Source organism: Chiroxiphia lanceolata, chromosome 3 (genome assembly GCF_009829145.1).
Source record: "Chiroxiphia lanceolata isolate bChiLan1 chromosome 3, bChiLan1.pri, whole genome shotgun sequence".
In the NCBI taxonomy this organism is placed as follows: Eukaryota; Metazoa; Chordata; class Aves; order Passeriformes; family Pipridae; genus Chiroxiphia; species Chiroxiphia lanceolata.
Window position 1 is genome coordinate 37,872,211 of NC_045639.1, and position 19,191 is coordinate 37,891,401.

Genomic DNA, 19,191 nt, shown 5'->3' on the forward strand with positions numbered 1-19,191 from the left:
ATGAAATTAACTATCGAGGACACGTATTGAGGATTTAAATTCATTTTATGAATTATCTGCATAATTCACTAGTAAAGCCTTCAACAGAAGAGAACACTTAATCCTAACAAAGTTTTGATTAATTATTACGAATTAAGACATTCCCTTCCTTTGAAGGAAGCAGTTCAGTAAGATTTGACACTGAACATTCTGTGGTCTGAAATATCATTTCAGTAAATGAATGAGAAAAAACGAAAAGCTATATTTACTTAATTAAAAGCCAGTATCAGCTGATAGCTGGTTTTAGCAGTTAAGCTGTGTACAAGTTATTTGTTTCCATTATACTTCGTTACCATAGATCACTATTTACAGGTATATTTGCAGCATATCATCAGGTGTATCACTTGTTTTAAAAAAAGATTCATATTAAGAAATACAAACAAATATGAGGCTGTTGTATGCAAGTCCAGCTCTAAGCTGTATTTACTTATTTCAGTATCACACTGAATCCATACATTGCAATTATTTATGCTATCTTGTACTCCATAAAGATAGTATTTGGAAGCATAACATATCCATTATAAAATACATGATGAAAACATTGTAGAAATTGTTCAAAATATCTAATGATTCAGTAGAACAAGCAGGTTTTAATAATTTTTCCATGATTATCTGCAAAATTTATGAGGCCTCTGGGAATGAAAAATGAAGCATGCTTCTACCGAATTTATACTTGAAAACAATCTTGGGATTTGCTTCCTAAAAATTAAGTATGTTTTATAGGTGGTCATTGAAAGGTATAGCTGTAATTCTCACATGAGGTAATTTCTGACAAAAGAGAGAGTCCATAGGAAAACCCAGAAACGCTGTGAGCTAATTTTAGAGGTTTGGTCTAGAATTGTTGGGAGGTGGAAACTTGATAGGAGCTCTTTACAAAGTAGTCATCAAACTTGCTTATTACAATTTATATATGTGGTTACCAAGGCCATTGGACCGTAACCCAAATCTTTACCTCTCTGTGTTTGCTTCTTATTAGAAGTATAATGCAAGCAGGACCTCCAAAAAAAGCATTGTAACCTAACAGCAGGTATTGAAACTCCAGTCACAGTTCTGGTTTGAAAGTCACACAACTAAATCAAAAAGGCATGCTTCCAAAGAGGTAGTTGTGCTAAAATTAACTGTGCAGAAGCTGGGAATATAGTACTACTATAAGTAACATATGATAATATATATATATATGACATATATATAGTACTATAAGTTTGTATGACACTATAAGTAGTATCATATTATATACTATATTAAATAGCTAGAGCCTACAGTTGGGATATCCATTCAACTTAGTTTAGAGTTTGTAGTTATTCGATTATGCTAAATAATAATAATAATAATAACAATAATAATAGAAGTCCATCACTTTTATCCTAATACTTAAAATCAACATAATATTCTTCCTCTTTCTTCAGACATCTGCTAATTTACCGAGGATCTTGTGACTAGAGGTGTTGTCAAGTCCCAGTGCTCACACACTTGATTTCTCAGAGTTATTTTCAAAGAACCAAATGGAAATTGTAATTAAACCATACACTTTAAGAGAGGCTAATAAAGTTCACAGGAGTGTTTAAGATTAGGCACACCTAGTCGATTGTAAATTAAACCCATGATTAAGTGCTTCAGTTGTAAGTAGCAGTATCTTTTTCTAACTAAAAGGAAATGGTTCCTGTAGCCCAGTCCCTGTAATCACTGGTTTATCTTTGCTGCCTTGGGTGGTGTAACAGAGGCTGGTGAGATCTCCCCTAGCAGTACTATCAATGAATAGTCCTACATATTTGCAGGTTTGGCAACTATGGCTTCTGGGTTTATTTTTTCATCTCTTAATTGAGGTTCGTAGATCTATAAAGTGAGCTACATTTTAGAGAGCTTTCAAGTCCTATCGGATATCCACCATGTTTTCTGAAATTTGTACTTGAATTTGAAATGTTGCTGTCCTTTGACTGGACCTTAAGATAGCAGCTGGTTTTCCAAATCCTGTTAAAAGAGCTGACCACTTGTACTCGGTATGTTTGAAATGTTCCTCCGAGACTTTTTATTGCACCAGCAAACTTATTAATAGTGCAGCTCTACTGCTGCAAGAGCCTCTTTATTCGTCAATCCCTAAGTGTGTAAAATGAGGTAAACCCCTCAAATACCTAGATAATCTATACTTAAACCTCAACCTTTCCTTGTATGCCTTAGCAGATTCTGCACACTCCAATAACTTCCATCTCTGGGAAATGAAAAATTGGTGCATTGCAGGAGAATGTAGCCTATGTTTTTCTTTGTGAGAGCCTCCATTACTGACAGCTTACTCAATATAGGATTTTAATGTGTCCTTTAATGTTAGACTATGTATGAGAAAAAAACAATCCTTCCCACGTAACCAAAATCAAACTGGGTATTTTTCCAGCTAGTAACTCCTTTGTTTTTTTTCCAGCTGAGTACTATTGGTATTTAATTTTTTTTGCATAATTTCTTTTCTTTTTTTTTTTTTTTTTTGTAATCTTCCATTTCTTTTTTTGTAGTTATCTCTCCTTGATTTTTAACTATGCACTCTTCAGATAGTTGCACAAGTAAACCGGAATATAAAAACTACAAATAAAAGTGAACTGTGGTATTCTCCTTATCACTCACTGTCTGATTATCTTCCTTTCTCTACTCTAGAAGTGACTGATATGAACAGTGACTGTAAGACTCCTAGAAAAATGATAGGAATAGCAGCAATGACAGAAACATCAGAATAGATTGTTTCAGAAGGCAAAACTAATTATTTACACTCAGGAAATTTCAAATTTTAAGCTTACTTTTTTGTGATAGTCTTCTGTTACACATAATGTAAAAGACAGCTTTCAGTTTCTGCCTCGTGTTTATGTTTGTGTGTCTGACCTTATCTTTTCCAGTGGAAGAGAAGATCTGTCATGTTTGTATCCATGTCCGTAATTTAAATTTATAGTCTTTAAATTTTGAAAGCCTGGAATATTGAAATTTAGTATTTTGCAATGAAACTTAACAAGTTAGCCAATGTCTGCAAAACAAGTAAAAACATCTATTTCATAGTGCATTGACACTGAAATGCAATGAAATTGCATAAGGTGTGCGAATCAATCTGCATAAATATTTACTGTTTTAATGAACTCTGAATTTATGGGTGTGCATATTGAAATGAGGTAATTATTTTAAATAGCACCTACGTGTTTTTAGCTAAAGAGACTGTGAAATTGCATTTCCTTAAATCAACCCCATGTTTGTTTTTGTATGGGTTGAGTGCACACCACAGGCTGCCAGAGGGCAGAGGCAGCAGTAAAGAAGCAAATGCCAATCTTGTCTTTCCGTTCTGCAGTTGTGGGGTGGGGAAGGCAGGGAGATGAATTTCACACCAATGTGAATACTTGTTTTGTAATGTGGATTATTTGAATTTCACTCCCTGCAGCTTGTGAAGAGTAGGCTGTACCATGGAAATGTAGACTGAGAGAGACCTCTGGAGGTCTTCTAGTCCAACCTCCTGCTCAAACCAGTGCTAACTTCTAAGCTGAATAAGATTATCCAGCCACTTGGTTAAAAAAAACATTGAAAATCACCAGAGATGGACATTCCACAGCCTCTTTCACTTTTATTATGAAGTATATTTCTTTATAGCTGACCAGAAGTTCCTTTACTGCAATTTCAGGCTACTATCCCCTGTTCTTTTACAGTGCACCTCCAGAAGAGGTCTAGCTCTGCAAGGCACAGTTAGGCACAGAAGACAAGAGTTAGCCCTCCCCTTTTGCAAGCACAATAAAGTCTGTTCCTCTAGTGGACTTTCCCATTTTGAATATATTTCTTGAGTGGTTTGTGGGGCTCAAAAGTAGTTTTGTCATTCCAGATATTTCCTCGTGATGCTGAGCAGAAAAAAAATAAGCACTTCCTTTGCCTTCTGGCTAAGCTATTACTAATGCAGCTGCGTATGTGGTTTGTCTGCATTGCTGCAAGGAGATACTGCTGACTCATGTTCAGCTTCAGATCATTTCCTAGTGAGCAGCAATACAGAAAGACAGTTCCCAGCCTATTGGAATGCATGAGCTTATTCCCTCCCACATACAGGGGTATATTTGTCTCAGATACAAGAAAACTTCTGGTTATTTTGGCTTAAGTAGATTCACAGTTAAATTTCCATCTTTGAGAAAGAAAAAAAGCCATCAAAACTTAAACTGATGTCATTATAAATATAAATTTACTTTCTATTGAGCATTTCATGCTTATTATAATTACATCATAGCAAAGATATTTTTGCACAAAAAGGCCTTCATAACACTTGATTTAGGCTATGTAGCCCTGCAATAAAAAGGGCCCTTGGAGTGTGCAGCTTTGTACAGCAAACAGACTATAAATACTTAGAAATATGCACCATGCAGATGGAAATGTACCGTGGCTAAAGTATGCCATTTTATGTAAATAATTAATCCTTCCCAAGAGTTCTACAGGTGCCATAAAATTAATTCACTGTAGCACTATTACAAGGGCTTAATTAATTAATTTACTGTCACCACAGTTATCAGGAAAAGAATATGAATATCAGCTGGATATTTTTTTTACTAAACATAATCTCATGTGGTTGTTTTCAAATGTTGGCGATAGCCAGATCCAAGCATGTACATTCTTGTATCTCCTCTGCTTATATACCAGACTTCCTCCTTCTATTATGTTTCTTGTCTGAATCCTATTATGCAGCCTCCTAGACAGCATCAATAGAAAGCTGTGCTGCTTGGGATTCATACTGACATTGTTATCCAGTAATTGAAGTAGGGATCAAAAAATCTTCTATATGTGGGTTTTTCATATTACTTACCATCATCTATTTATCTCAGCAGTGAATTTATCATGACTGGACTGACATATCATTTGATGTAAATTAATACAGTGGCATTTGTTCTTTCAGATAAGGACATGCTAATAGATAGATGAAAAAAACTAAGTTTCCTTTAAATGTATGACAGTTTTTCACCCAGACATTTAAAAACAGATGAGGGCCAAATTTTACCCTAATTATGATCTTGCTGTATGATAATTTCAACGAGGTCACAAGACTTTCCTCTGCGTGTGTGGAGGGCAAACTGTTCTCATACAGAATATTAATCCTGAAAGAAATAAGCATTCTATTTACACATATAGAAGAATTTCAAGTCTTCCAGGAAATCTGTTTGAAAACTATTTACAGTATTAGTATGCAAATTATATACTACACACTAAATGGGAATCTTGCAGCATAGCATTCTGACAGGCATCTCACTATTTGAACTATGGTAGTCCAGTTAAAAAAACAACACAAAAACAAAACACAGCTGGATATAATTGTATCCAAACACATACTTATTATGTTAATGGGGGCATACAAATAAAATGAAGTGTTGTCCAGCAAGGGTTTTCCCACAAAGACTCTGAGTTATTTTAGCAAAATGTTCAAATAATGCAAGCTTTTGTGTTTATTTTAATTGAAAAGATCTTTATAATTTATTCCTAAATATTGACAGATGAAGTGTGGCAGCTCCAGAGAAGCAATAAATTCCATCTCATATTAAGAATAATTGTAATAAAATACTTCAGTTGAGAAGAAAACATAAATTGTGGCCCCAGTTACATTAGGTACTTTCAGTTATATAGTATAAATCAAATTATGAGAGTGGTATTGTATAGAGGCAGTGATATATGTCCTAAACTACTATCGTTACCTGAGGCTGTCAGAGTAGCTGATAGTCCCTTTAGCTGCCTTCCCTTTTGCCCTAAAGCTTCCTGATACTTCCTGGCCTCTACCTTCCTGCTGGTGCTCTCCTGTCAGGTTCTCCTTGGTCACACCTTGGTCAAGCTTCTGCCCTTAGAGCCTCTCCTGAGTGCCCCTGCTGAAGTATGCCATATCAGCTTTACTTCTGAGAGGTAATAAACAGCCAGGTTTCAGTAAGAATTCACTAGGTGCTGTAGTAGGTCAGTACTGGGTTGGGTTTCCTTGCAACCAATAAAAACTTTGCCCTTATTTAATTTCTAAAAATCTGCCAGAATTTCATGTGTTCTTTGCATCAACCTGCAAAATTCTGGCATGTAAGTTACCTAGGCAGGGTGCAAGGTCTGTCTGTACCTATTTACTGCTGGTAGGCTCGAAATCTTTAAAAATAAGAGGCTTCAGATGAGGTTTGTTTGTTGTTTGTTGGTTTTTTGTTTGGGGTTTTTTTTCCCCTCTCCGTTTTTAGGACATGCTTTTAACAAACCGTAACTGAAAACTGAACAAATAACAGTTTGTGCCTTATGTAAGTGTGCCTGCTATTCAAGTTGTTACATTCAAAGGCTGTAGATGTTGTTAAACCCTTCTTCTTCACTGCCAGCTGCTGCTGTAATCCTAAAGTAGATGCGCTTGGTTTTTTTAAAAACTTTATATCTCAGTATACTGTCCTGGGAAATTGCTTTCTGCCTTTAAATTGACCATCATGCAGAATTTTCTATTTTTCAGCCTGTCTTTTTCTTTGAGAGTTGCAAGTTACTCTGAGTTTAAAGACTCCCATTTTCATTCAGAAGCACAAAGGATACCTTCACAAATGTAGCTCAATAGGAGTGTCAGATGCAGTCTTGAGAATATTATCTAAGCACCTATTTTTAATTTTAGCCATGAGGAACTGTTTATACTGCAAATTAAATATAATCGAATGCACATTAATTTATTACTTTAAAATAAAAACTTATTGATTTTAAAAAAATACTTGGTTAAAAAAATTCAAAACTCAATCTATCTAGAGTATTTTCCAAAGGCAAAGTACCATTGCTCAGTTTAATGAAATCTATTTGTTTCTTGGCTCTATTTATATAAGAAATTTTTAAAATTTTGTCTGTGAAGATTTACAGCCACATCAAGCATTTTACATGATGATAAGAAGAAAGAGGTTGTATCATTAGTGTGATAATAAGTCTAGCTAGGTTGTTGAGCAAGTAAATTTGATATCTAGGTACTTCCATTAAAAAAACCCAACAACCTACTTTCACTAAAAACCTGTACTTTCAGCTCTAAGTCTCAAATTTAATCCCTCTAAAATCAATAGGAAAAACTCATTATTAGTTGTTTCCAGCAATGCATGAAGAATAGATTTATGCACAGATTTATACACTTGGGGGAAGTGTGAAAGGAAGATGAATTAGGAGAAACCAGGGGACTTGTGTACTTTGGGATGCTACAGAGTTTTCAATCACTGAAAGCCAAATCAGATGTGATGAGAGTCATTTTGTTTAGACTTCTCGTTAGGCTGCAGAAGCCTGTTTTGTTGCTTTGGTTTGGATTTTTCTCTTTCTTTTTTGAAGAAACAAATCCCATTTTGGTACTTTTTTCCCCGTTTTCTTTTAAAAGAAATCATCTTTAAAAATTGACCCAAAATCAGGTGCTCCTGAAGGGAGCCTTAGGTTCACAGCTGAGGTGAGTATTGCAGAATTCTGTTTATTTTGTCTAATTAGGTCAACTGTGCTACTTAGAGGGATATCTGTAATGCAATGCATGGCTTCCTTGGCAAAACCAAAGCAGAAACATGTGATTGACTTCTCTTGAGAATTTATTTTGTTTCAAATTCGCGTTGTCATACATTCTAAGCATGTGGTCTTCAGTGCCTCATTCCATAGGGACTCTACAGGGACCACTGCAAAAGGACATCAAGTTATTATACATCTCTGTTTATTTATTTTTTAGTCTTACACACTGAAGAGGAGTATCTCAATGAAAATTTTATGGAATTCCTTCACAGGTTTAGTCTTCTGCTTTCCTTTCTTTTTCTTTTAATAGCCTGGATGTGTAAACACTACTGAAGTGGATATAAAAAAATCTTCAAGAATGAGAAATCCACATAAAACAAGAAAGGTAAGTACTGTTATTATATCAAAAGCAGGAGGTGGAGGAAATCTATAGCATGAAGTTCCATAGTTTCTTAAAGCATTTTTTTTCTTACAGCTGCAAGGAGCAAATGCATGAACGTATGTTAACATTTCATAAGCTCTTAGTTGTGTTAGTATTAACAAATTTGTTAATTCTAAGCAAATGCTATCACGTAAGACTTTGGAGAAATATACAAAGATTTCGAAAATAAAATTCATTTTTGCATGCTTCATTCATGTTGTTTAGCACATTGAATAAAGCATGTTAAAATGTTTCTGTCAGAAATTAAGGAAAAATAAATTAAAAATTCAGCATAATAGTTCTTGTCCTACTCTTAATGAAAAGGGTGTCTCTCTTTGACAATTATGCCCAAAATGGTTGACCAGAAATAGTGGAGGAAATTAGTTTCATCTAAATTAGGATCCAGACACGATCAGTATAACTTTTTTAGGGATGTATAGATGAATTGTGTCAAAACTTTCGTTTTAAATCCTTTGCTCCATAGTAATATAGATTGACTCCCATTTGAAAGTACTTCCTTTGAGGTATATTTTCATGTTGACCCATAGAAAAGTCTGTTTTAAAAAGGAAAGTGGATTTAGAGAAAGTTTTAGTTTGCCTTATTTATGGTGGTGAAAGGTCCAGATTATTGTATTTACCAGACAGTAATTGCAAATTTGAGAGTCATCCAAATAGTCTGTGCAATAGTCTACCTTTCAGGGTACTCCTACTACGAGTCATCTCCACTTACTGTAATAGCATCTCTCAATGTCACCCCTCATGCTTACTATGCTGTTAATATAGAGATATAATAAAAGTAGATCCTTTGTTCTATGGCATTTTGAAATTGTGGGAATTTGGGAGTATTTGTTTTACACCTAACTATAGATGCACAATTTTATCTGAGGGCATGGTTTATTGCAATTTCTTTAAAAAAAGATGATATTGGCTAACATCTTGAGCACAATTTACTAAAGCATCACAGCTACTATGAATATTTGTAGAAAGCATTGTCTGAAAGCAACTATCATTGTTCCATATTTTTTGCATAGTCTGTCTATGGCTTACAAAATGACATTCGAAGTCACAGCCCTACCCACACGCCAGTACCAGAGACTAAGCCACCCACAGAAGATGAACTACACCAAGAGGTTTGAAACATAACTACAAACTTGTACTTTTAAATGAACTTTCTAGGAAAGTAGGTATTAAACCAAAAATTATTTTAACTGGGAAGTTGTTCAAAACAGCTCTAGAAAACATTTAACAAACCTTTTCTTTGTTTCAAGATATATGGATTTAGGCACGTAACTTCATTAAAACTAATGAGACAAAATTTGACATGTTTTATATCTTGCATTAAGCATCTAAAGGCAGTGAGCAGCAGGCCAGTGAGTGGGTTCTTTGTATAGCTAAGCCCATTAGCCCCTTTAGCAGCAGACAGCTTGCTCTTCCTTTTGACACTAATTTGAGGTTTGGGGGTATACTTACCACTACATGTATGCATATATAGGTTCACACATTTATCTACTGTTCAAGCTTTGTGAATCTTTCCCGAGATGTTAGAATTCAGAGAAGGTAAATGGCTGATGAATAAGTAGCTCTCTTCAAATATCAAAAAGGAAAAAGGCTAATTGGATTTCTGTTGATGAACCTTTAGGGAAAATTTTATATTGGTCACATTTTTTGTCTTTTCTCTTTAATGGAACATTCCATTTATTCTAGAACTACACTCTTGAAATGTTGTTTTAATTCTGATATATTTCTCTTCTGTGCCCTAGGATAAATTAAGGTTCAATTATAGCCCTAATAAAAAAAGTGATAGAAATAGATTCAAGCAATAAATTACTCATAAAACTCTTTGCCTTCCTTTCTTGCAGATTAAGCACTGGCAAATGCAATTAGACAGACATAGATTAAAAATGTCAAAAGTTGCAGAGAGGTACGTATATTGTCACATTTTCTGGTTTTTCAATTAGACTGATAACCATTGGGAAAATGTCAGTATGAAATAGCTTCAAAGAGCTTTTCAGAGCAAATAGCTCTTCAAAAAGAGACATGGGAGCTCAGACATCATAGAAATAACTGATGAGAATTTACTTTAAGTGGGGAGGTATGAAGTTCTTTTACTAATAAAAGTTGGCCCGGATATTCCATGATACATTTCTGATAAACCCAGTAGTAACTGAAAGAGCCTCGGACCAAGTGATCACAAGTTTCATCTTGCATTGACAGGGAGGCTAAATGGAAATAGGTCTGGGGTTATTGTTTTGCTATTTCAAAAGGGCAATCACTGATAAAGCAAGGAACTGATTGGTGTAGAGCTTAGAGTTTGTATTAGAATTTGAAAAAAATGAGCCTGAGCTTACTTTGGGTCAGAGGATTCCTATAGTAGTAGGAATCTTTGTCCAGATAGGACCAAAATTTGGCAAATTTAATTTGGCAAATAAAAGTCCCTTGGGAAGACTAACTACAGCTTATGTAGAGAAGAAGTGAAGAAAACAAATGTTCTATCTTACACATCAAATACACAGATAGCAAAAATTGCAGAAAATTCAGCTGCCTAAGGCTTAGTAAAGGAAACTAAGCCAAATACAAATTGTTCTTCATTCTCTCATATACGTTTGTGCATGTATGTCTACTTAAATATATGTATGCATACATACACATATATATTTATAAAGAGGGCAGGTTAAGTATTTTTGTTTGTTGAGCCATAAAAATAGAATGCTGACTAATATAATAGAAATTGAAATGAAAAGAAAGAATAGTTGTCCTCACCTGTCAAAAGTTACGAGGCCAAAGGAAACAGAAAACAGGAATAAGGACATAGGAGATGTAAATTATGAGAATACAAGCAAAGTTTTTAGTGTGTTTAATAGAGTCAGACCCATCAATGAATACCAAATTATTTCAGAAAAAGATTCTGTTTATTTTGGAAAACAATAAACTTGGGAGAGGTGCCATTGGATTAGGAAATAATAAAAATATTAATTGTTTTTAAGAGAGGATAAAAGGAGTCCTAGCAGGTATAGGGCCCGTAAATATGACCTACATGGCATGCAGTGTTTTAGAACAGATTTTAAAGGAACTGATAATTAAAACCATAGGGGTATAAAACATGTTCATTTATGAAAACAAATCTGCATGGAAGAGGTTGCTTGACTTAATTTGTTAGTGCCTAATTAACTCCCTAAAAGGAGCTACATGAAAGTATTAGGGAAGTTTATTTTATTTCAACTCTTAATAGACCTGAGCCACCCCTCCTTCTTCAGAGCTCCACTTTTAAAAGACTTTAGCAAAACTATTTTACCCTGAGCCTGTAGCTAACTTCTGAGTGTTGCACACACGGTTACCATGGTTCAGCTGATGCAAGGTAACTTGTTAACTGGGGTAGCTTGATCAGGTTACTACAGCTCCTGACATGACAATGTTTGATGCTTTTGTTTTCCTAGTCTATTAGCTTATACAGAGCAGTATTTGGAATATGATCCTTTTCTTGTGCCCCCTGATCCATCAAACCCTTGGATATCAGATGACACCACTTTCTGGGAACTGGAGGCAAGGTATATAATTTCATTTCTTCTTTAGCAGTAAGGGGGTGTAACATGCTTACTGGAAATGTGAAGATTGCAGACAGATATTGCAGAAAAATACTGAGGTAGAAGGGCAATGCAGTATCTTCTTGCTCTTTCCAGCTTTACAGTTTTGTAAGATGGGAAGTGCTTTGGATTAATAAATCTGTGTAAAATGTTACATTAACCAGTTTACAGGATTCTAGTATGGTGAAAAAAAGGACACCTTTTAAAATCCGATAACATTTCTAGGTGGAAGTCTTTACTCTTCTGTGTAAAGACATGTATTACCTTCATCCTGTGTAAGTACTAGCAGCCTGTTATCTCTGAACATTTCACAGATATTAGCAACCTAGAAGGTGAGAAACCTGTGGTTGAACTTTAGTATTTAGTCTAAATTATGAACACAGAATATTAGAATACTGAAATATTGCTCACTTTGGGTTCTGTTGGTTTTTATCCTCTGTAGCAAAGAGCCAGGACAGCAGAGGGTGAAACGATGGGGGTTTGGCATGGATGAAGCTTTGAAAGACGCTGTGGGAAGAGAGCAGTTTCTGAAATTCTTGGAGTCAGAATTCAGTTCAGAAAATTTAAGGTAAGTGAGAGGCACTTTTTTTTTAAATAGTTTGTAAGATATATTGTTGTTGTTGTTGTTGTTGCTTGTTGTTTGTTTCTTTTTTTCCCGATACCTTTCTCTTTATTTTTTAAATGAAATTTTTCTGTGCCTTCAAAAATTTTCCTGTGCCTTACCATTCAGAATCCACTCATACAAATTGCTTTCATATACAGGCTGAGGAAAATATTCATATAGTTAACTGAGACACATGAAATATACTTTTCCATTCCTGCCCAACATTTGGTCAAACTCCCCATGGAAGAGGTTTTCTCTCAGCTCGTCTTATTAAACAGTTTTAAAACATTGACCCATTCAAAGCCTGTTCAGCATCTTTTATTGTGTGGTGGGTTCACCTTGGCTGAATGCCAGGTGCCCACCCACCTGCTCTATCCCTCCCCTTCCCAGCCGGACAGGGGAGAGAGTAAGGTGGGAAAAGAAAACAACACAAATCGTGGGTTGCGATAAGGCAGTTTATATTTGTGCAAAAAAGAAAGGGTGCGCGCGCACAAAGCAGAAGCCAGCAGTTAATCTCTGCTTCCCACAAGCAGCCATGGTCGGCCACTCCTCTGAGAAGCAGGGCTCCAGCACACCTAACAGTTCTCAGCAGGCAGCCATCAGAGACAATGAGTGCCTCCGGTCCTGCTCCTTGCCTCAGCTTTTATATCTGGGTTGACGTCATATGGTCTGGAATATCCCCTTGGTCAGCGTGGGTCAGCTGGCCTGCTTGTGTCCCCTCCCAGGATCTTCCCCTTGATTGAAGAAGGAATGTTACAGTGCTGTGCTCAGCAGTAGCCAAAACATGGGTGTGTTATCAACACTCCTCTATGCAGAGGAGTGTTGCACTCTACCAATGCAGAGCACAGCACTGTGAGGACTACTATGGGGAAATAAATTCTGGCTCAGCCAGACCCACCACAATTGTCAAATATTATGAGAAGAGTAAAGTGAAAAGAAAAAAGTTAAAACATAAATAAAGAATTCAGACTTTTGCTTTTGGTGAGGTTCCTGGGGATCGTTTTGAAAATCTCCACCAAGATTCTAGTACTTGTGGATCTGACACAATAGAAGTAGGGTGACATCTAGCTCTCAAATTCCTCATTAATTGCAAAGTGGAAACGTGTTCTTGGTGTATAAAGTTTATAGTGTATTTTTTAAAAAGTATATTTACAGATTTACTTTTAAGTGAGAAGAATAATTATTTGATTTTAAAATGCAATGGTTCATCCATTTGCTAATAGCATGTTTTGTTGTCACAGTTCTAAGAAAGTCATATTTCAGTAGGAGTTATTTCAGAAGGATTAATAACTGCCTTTCTATAGATAAGAAGCTATACATAGTACATATTTTTCTCTTTATTCCACCTTCTAGTCAGATGTAGTTTCATTTCCATTGACCAATAACATAAGCAGTATAAAATCTTCTTTGCATTTACATTCTAGAACTCTGAAGAATCCTAACCTACATTTTTTCTTTGCCAGTTCTCACTCCAAAGTGGTACAGCATAGCCATTCATACTAGAATTACACCTTTGTAGCATCTTACAAGGAGGCATTTAACATTTCTGGTGTTGATTTGTAAATGCTGAGTATTTGCACAGATCTCCTTGTTGTTAATTTAAATTTGTCAGCAGAATAATTAAAGATGGAGTTCTCTAAGTTGCTGACCATGTTCGTATTCAAACATTAATTTTGCATCACAAATATGGCCTGACCTGTATGTGTATGTTGATGACTTCATTAGTCACAGATACACAGATTTATTTTTTTTAATAAAAAGTCCAGCACGTAAAATGATTTTTTAAAAGTCAGAATAATACCAAGAAAACGAAAGGTAATTTTTTTTTTTTTTATTTAAAGAGTATCCTGTTAATTTGTTATGCAGAGCAGCTGTTCAAACATGAACCTATTGAGCCCAGTGTATGCTACAGTTTCTGGTGCTTTTCTGTGATTAATTTGTCTCTCTGCCAACTAGACTTTTACCCACATAATCCCTAACTCTTTCGTCTAATCCTATTTACAACACTAACCACAGGCAAACTGCAAGTGACTGATCCAGAAAAAATCCTTCAAGAAATTTGTTCAGAGCTGATTCTTTGACATGCCATCTACTCTTCTGTCTCTCCCTCTAGATTCTTATGTTGGAATTCTAAAATATAATATCAGAGTAATGGCGAGCTTAAAGGCCAAACAGGGGCTAAAATTTGCTCTGAAAAGGTGCTTTCCGTGACAATTACCTGAAGAAAAACTGTCTCACAAGCTCAGAATTATGTTTGTAAGTTCTCAAACTGTTGTAAAATCAATCCACCATCAGGCTCACATAGTCAAGTTGTGTTTTTAAAACTTGTGTACTGGCTGTCAAAATGTTTTAGATCTCAATAACAGAAATTAAAAGCTTGATGGTTTCAAGCATTACACTGAATAAACTTTAAAATACCACCACTTTCCTTGCTCTCCTGTTAACTCTATCATGGCAATTTGGGGTTTTTTTGAGTGGTATTTTTTTAATTCTAATTATTTTTTTGACAGCCACCTTGAGAAAAATATTTATTTCCACCTACGTCTTCCCACTGCAACTAATCAGTGCTGAAATCAGTGGCTGGCTCTTGTCCTTTTACAGATCTGATCATGATAAAATTTACAACAAACAGTGTCAAACCTACAGTAGGATAGACAGCTGGGACCCTGGATTCAAGCTTCTGAGCACAGTACACAGGATACAGTGGGGACTGCAGACACAACAGGAGCTTCATTATTAGTAGATAGTAGTCTTATACCTCATTTTGCTGAAATAAATACAAAAAATGTGAAGTGATAGGTCTACCAGATACACCATTTCCATTCAAGCGTGATTGTCTTAGATAGCTGAAAGTCCCAGTGTTACTGATTCATTAACTTGATCTGAGAGTGTCTAAACTGCCTGAGAATATTGTTCTTGATGGATATAGATCCTATCTTAAGAAACAGAACAGGGATGAAAAAAACCTGAGCTGTGAATTAAAACTACGAATTGTGCAATGATTAGGAATGCAGCCAGGTTTCACTTTATTTTGTATCTCTGTGCTTTTTTCTTTGTAAATTGGGATTAACAGTATTTTGCTCTCTAAAGGAGTGTTGTAAAGCATAGCAACTGTGTAAGCAGTTCTGTCAGTGCAGTAACTTCAATACAGACTGTAGTTTGCTAACACCCAGATTGGATTCTGCAGGCTGTGGCTTGTGATTTCTCGTTACTATGCAGATTTTTTTGAAGAATTGCTTTGTGTGCTGCTCTATACACAGCACAAATAGTTAAAGTAACATATAGATAATATATGGATATATGGATATATGGATAACATATGGATAATAGATTTATGAAATTCTCACTGCCTATTACAAAAATGGTGACCATTGTTTAAAATTCAAAAGACTAAAGTTTGAGCATGATCCAGTACTACTGGATCATGGGTCACAGGGCTGTCTGAGTACTAAGAAAAAGACTTCCAAACAGAGTGAGGTACTGAAATCAATTTTTCTGCAACATGGCACCTGGAGACCTAATTTCTTTCATCCCTGTGGGAAATTGTATTCCTCTCCTTATCCTTCCTTTGCCTATAATGCAGCAGAATTCTTTGGAAATTTAATATTTGTATACTGACTGTACATTTGCTTACAAGTGGTTATTTTGTAAAAAAATACAGCCTTTTTAAAAAAAAAACTCAAACAGTCTAAATTGTTTCAGGCCTGCCAACCTGTCCAAATCATTTTGTAGCGCTTGGAGATGTAATCTCAAAGCAGCACTAAGACTGCAAAAACCTCCTAGGTTAGTGAAGGGAGAGTGGTGACAAGATATCTTCCACGATGCACAGAAGGAAAAGCCACCAGACTCCTTGCCCCTTCCTTTGATCCTCATTTATTAGCTGCCATAATGTGTGACTAAATAGGGAAAAGAGACTTTGCATTCTCATTGTCCAGAAAAAAAAGAGAGGACTGAAGAGTTAGCTAGATTTAGATGTTTTCCCTCAATAAATTTTCTCTAACCATCCCCTTGCAAGCTGAGATTTTGTGAGATGTTTATTTTGGACTCATCCAATTAACTTGTTGTAGAAATGTTCTGTACTGGAGATAGGGGGTTCAGTTATGTTCTATAGAAGAAATAAATAAAAACCCACACATACACTACTAAAAATTTGCAGTGTTGCCTAAAAACTGTTCCGGTTGTAGGGCTTTATTTTCACTTACTGCAGTGGTTCTGGTTGTTCTTTTAACATACCATTACAGTACTTTTACTAGGGAAAAGGGAGAATGCTGCAAGAGGTTAAGTCTTTTTAAGCCAATCTGTTTCATTTTTTTTGCTCTTTACTACTGATCACCGCTCTTTATGACTTCAAGTGCAAATTTCTCTCCACTGATGGTGGAGGAGTGAGTTCTGCATGTTACAAAGTATGAATGAAAATTGATTAACTGTCCTTGATGTCTGTCCTGCAAGTCTGAACAGAAGTGCTGGTGATACTTTCACACATAGTATGGGCACTGGTGATTTTTATCTTTCACACTGGTGATTACGAGGCTCTGTTTCAAAGCTGAAATTGCCTGTGTGTTATTTCTCATTCAGACTCAAGCTTAAATGCCAAGTACCAACAATGTTGCCATTTCTGCAGATTAGATGAGAAGGAACTAGTTGCAAGATTTAATGATTATTCTGTGTCATTTTCTTGAAGTCCTTCAGCTCTACTATGTCTTGAAGCTTGAAGTTGTACTTGGCAAGAAGGTGGACTCTAGGAATTAGAGAGTAGTGTTTCTTGCCCCTGGAAAAATATTAGGTGATTTTCTTCATAGAGCTTTTTAAGGTTTTATTTTCTTTTTCTTTTGCTGAAAATGCTGAAGCATCTGTCCTCCGACCTGTTGTGTCACACGCACTGGGTACAAAGACCATGTAATTCCCACTTTGCTGTTACCACAGTCTGACTATATCTCACACATTTCATGGAGAATCACTGTAGCCTTTCTCTCACTCTGTGTCCCTACATGCTAAATTTAACTGATTGGTTTGATCTGGGATCTGATGTTGGCTGCACCTGACATTTAGGTCAGTTAATGGGACAGAAGTGGTGTTGTAGCTGTGCAATTTACCTGCAAGGCCACTGTCACTTTAAAAGTAATCCAGCTGGAGGACGTAATCCCCAGATACCGCGCAACATGTGTCTTACCAGTTCATATGGCTGGATCTACTACTACCATATACTATACGTTCTCATTTAGCTGTATGTCTGGTTTGTGCCCCAGTGTGTGGCAGCCCAAATGCTGGGATAGAAAACAGGAGCGAGGTTTACACCCAGCTGGTCAGGTCTCTGTTCCAACAGTACTGAGCATCTTCTGTAGAAAGTCTCCACGGCAAAAGGAAAGCTCCACCAACAGGAGATACAGTTTCATCTGAGGGCGGCCATACTGAACTCTAGTTCCTTTCACAAAGTAGCACCAAGTTATTGTGCAGAAAATGCAGTTTTCCCTCTGCTGTGTCCTGCCCTCACACGTATTTATTGTTGTAGACTGTGTGCTGTTTGCTACAGGAGTCATCCCTTGCTCTGGTCACAGCTCATGAGGCTGTGAGCTATAAAAAGGGACAAGGGAGCTCTTTTGGTTTGAGGCCCTGAACTAAGGTTTTGTGGACTCCGTGTCAACTTCATCTGTGAAGGCCATGGGATATTTGGAAAAGTTATTTTTGAAAATGTAAGAGGGGACAACCTTATTTTTGACATCTTCTAACTTTGAATAGTTGAATTAAACTCTCTTTGGGAGGAAGGAAGGCATCTTTTCTTAAAAGATCAGTAAGTAGATTAAAATCTTAAAATGTGTGTTGACTGTGAAGTAAGCACCCTAGACATAACACAACAGAGAAATCAGCATTTTCTTCCCACTTTTAGAGAGGTTAATTAAAAATTAACATTTTTAATAGGGTCTTTGAATGCCCTTGTTAAAAGGGTAAAATAAAATTAATCTATCAAAGAACCGGTGTTCACCCTCTAAGTGTATGTCTATACAACCTGCCTATTCTATGCTGGAAGCAAAGAAGTTAAATTTATTTAAATTTATCTCCCAACTGTTTCCCCATAATTGAGTATAACCCACTATATGGAAACAGCTTACTTGCAAAGAAAAATAGCATTCTAAGGCATGTTTATGGTGACTTCCAGAAGTATTGACATTGATGCAATGGAACAAACAAGAAAGTGACATCTTTGAGCTAGATCCTCAGGATGTCTGCAGGGTAGTAGAAAATGTGTATTTACAAAAAGCATCCTTCCCTTTCATTTTTCTGTTTTTTACCTGACTTCAAGACACATAAGTAATCAGTCAGTCCCAGAAGATGCACTTGAAGGGGTTAGTACTGCAGGATATATGCTTTTAAATGCAAATATCGAAAGCAGCTTAAGGAAGCCAAAGTAGGTTGCCCAAATTTGACAGAGTGAACTGAATTAGAGTTTGTGAGCTATGCAGTTTTTAAACTTGAGTTATGAGGCCTCTATTCTTACTGCATTGCCATGAGATTCTCATGGTACATCCCCAGGCTCTATGCGGACTGTGGTCAATTCACATTGCAGTTCACATATATAAGTGAAGCTACACAGAATTTTTGAAACTGGAGTTCTTTTATTGGCAGAAGACTCCCTTTGTGACCTTAGAGAAACCACTTTATATTATTACATTATTAATATATTTGCAAAACTGGGACAATATTGCTTCTCTCTCTCGGAGAGTCTTAGATGGAAAAATTGAAGGGTATAGAAATACCTGAAATAGTCATCTTGGTAGAGTAAAGCTGACCATAATGCCTTGTGAGAAATAAGGAAGAGCTCCTTCCACCTGTGCTACAAAGATGTTTCAAATTATCTCAATTGAAGAATGTCTTATGGTAGGAATACTGTAATATTTTCTACACTTTATATCCTCTTTTCAGAGTCGTTGAAATAACTGTATTAGAATTTGGATTGAGGGTGGTATAATTTTGCTTCCTTGTGGGGTCTGAGTACAGTTTCATTATTCCTCTCTCCTGTCCCATCCCTGTTGAACTCAGCTGAAGGAGCTCAGTTTGATCTCACTGTGTGAGCAGGGTGAAACCACATTTATTGGGTG

The 19,191-nt window shown here is 36.1% G+C and overlaps 1 protein-coding gene across 10 annotated transcripts in view; it reads left to right on the forward strand.

The window, feature by feature from the left end:
• RGS7 (regulator of G protein signaling 7) overlaps positions 1 to 19,191 on the forward strand; it is a 256,155-nt gene that overhangs the window by 216,173 nt on the left and 20,791 nt on the right. For all 10 annotated transcript variants that reach the window (XR_004355853.1, XM_032681676.1, XM_032681675.1 and 7 more), the window contains exons 10-14: positions 7,802 to 7,876; positions 8,944 to 9,042; positions 9,772 to 9,833; positions 11,347 to 11,457; positions 11,936 to 12,061. Coding sequence is in view for 9 of the 10 variants with exons in the window: in XM_032681676.1 (XP_032537567.1) it covers positions 7,802 to 7,876; positions 8,944 to 9,042; positions 9,772 to 9,833; positions 11,347 to 11,457; positions 11,936 to 12,061 (473 nt within the window). In the remaining variant the exon portion in view is untranslated. The remainder of the gene's footprint in view (positions 1 to 7,801; positions 7,877 to 8,943; positions 9,043 to 9,771; positions 9,834 to 11,346; positions 11,458 to 11,935; positions 12,062 to 19,191) is intronic.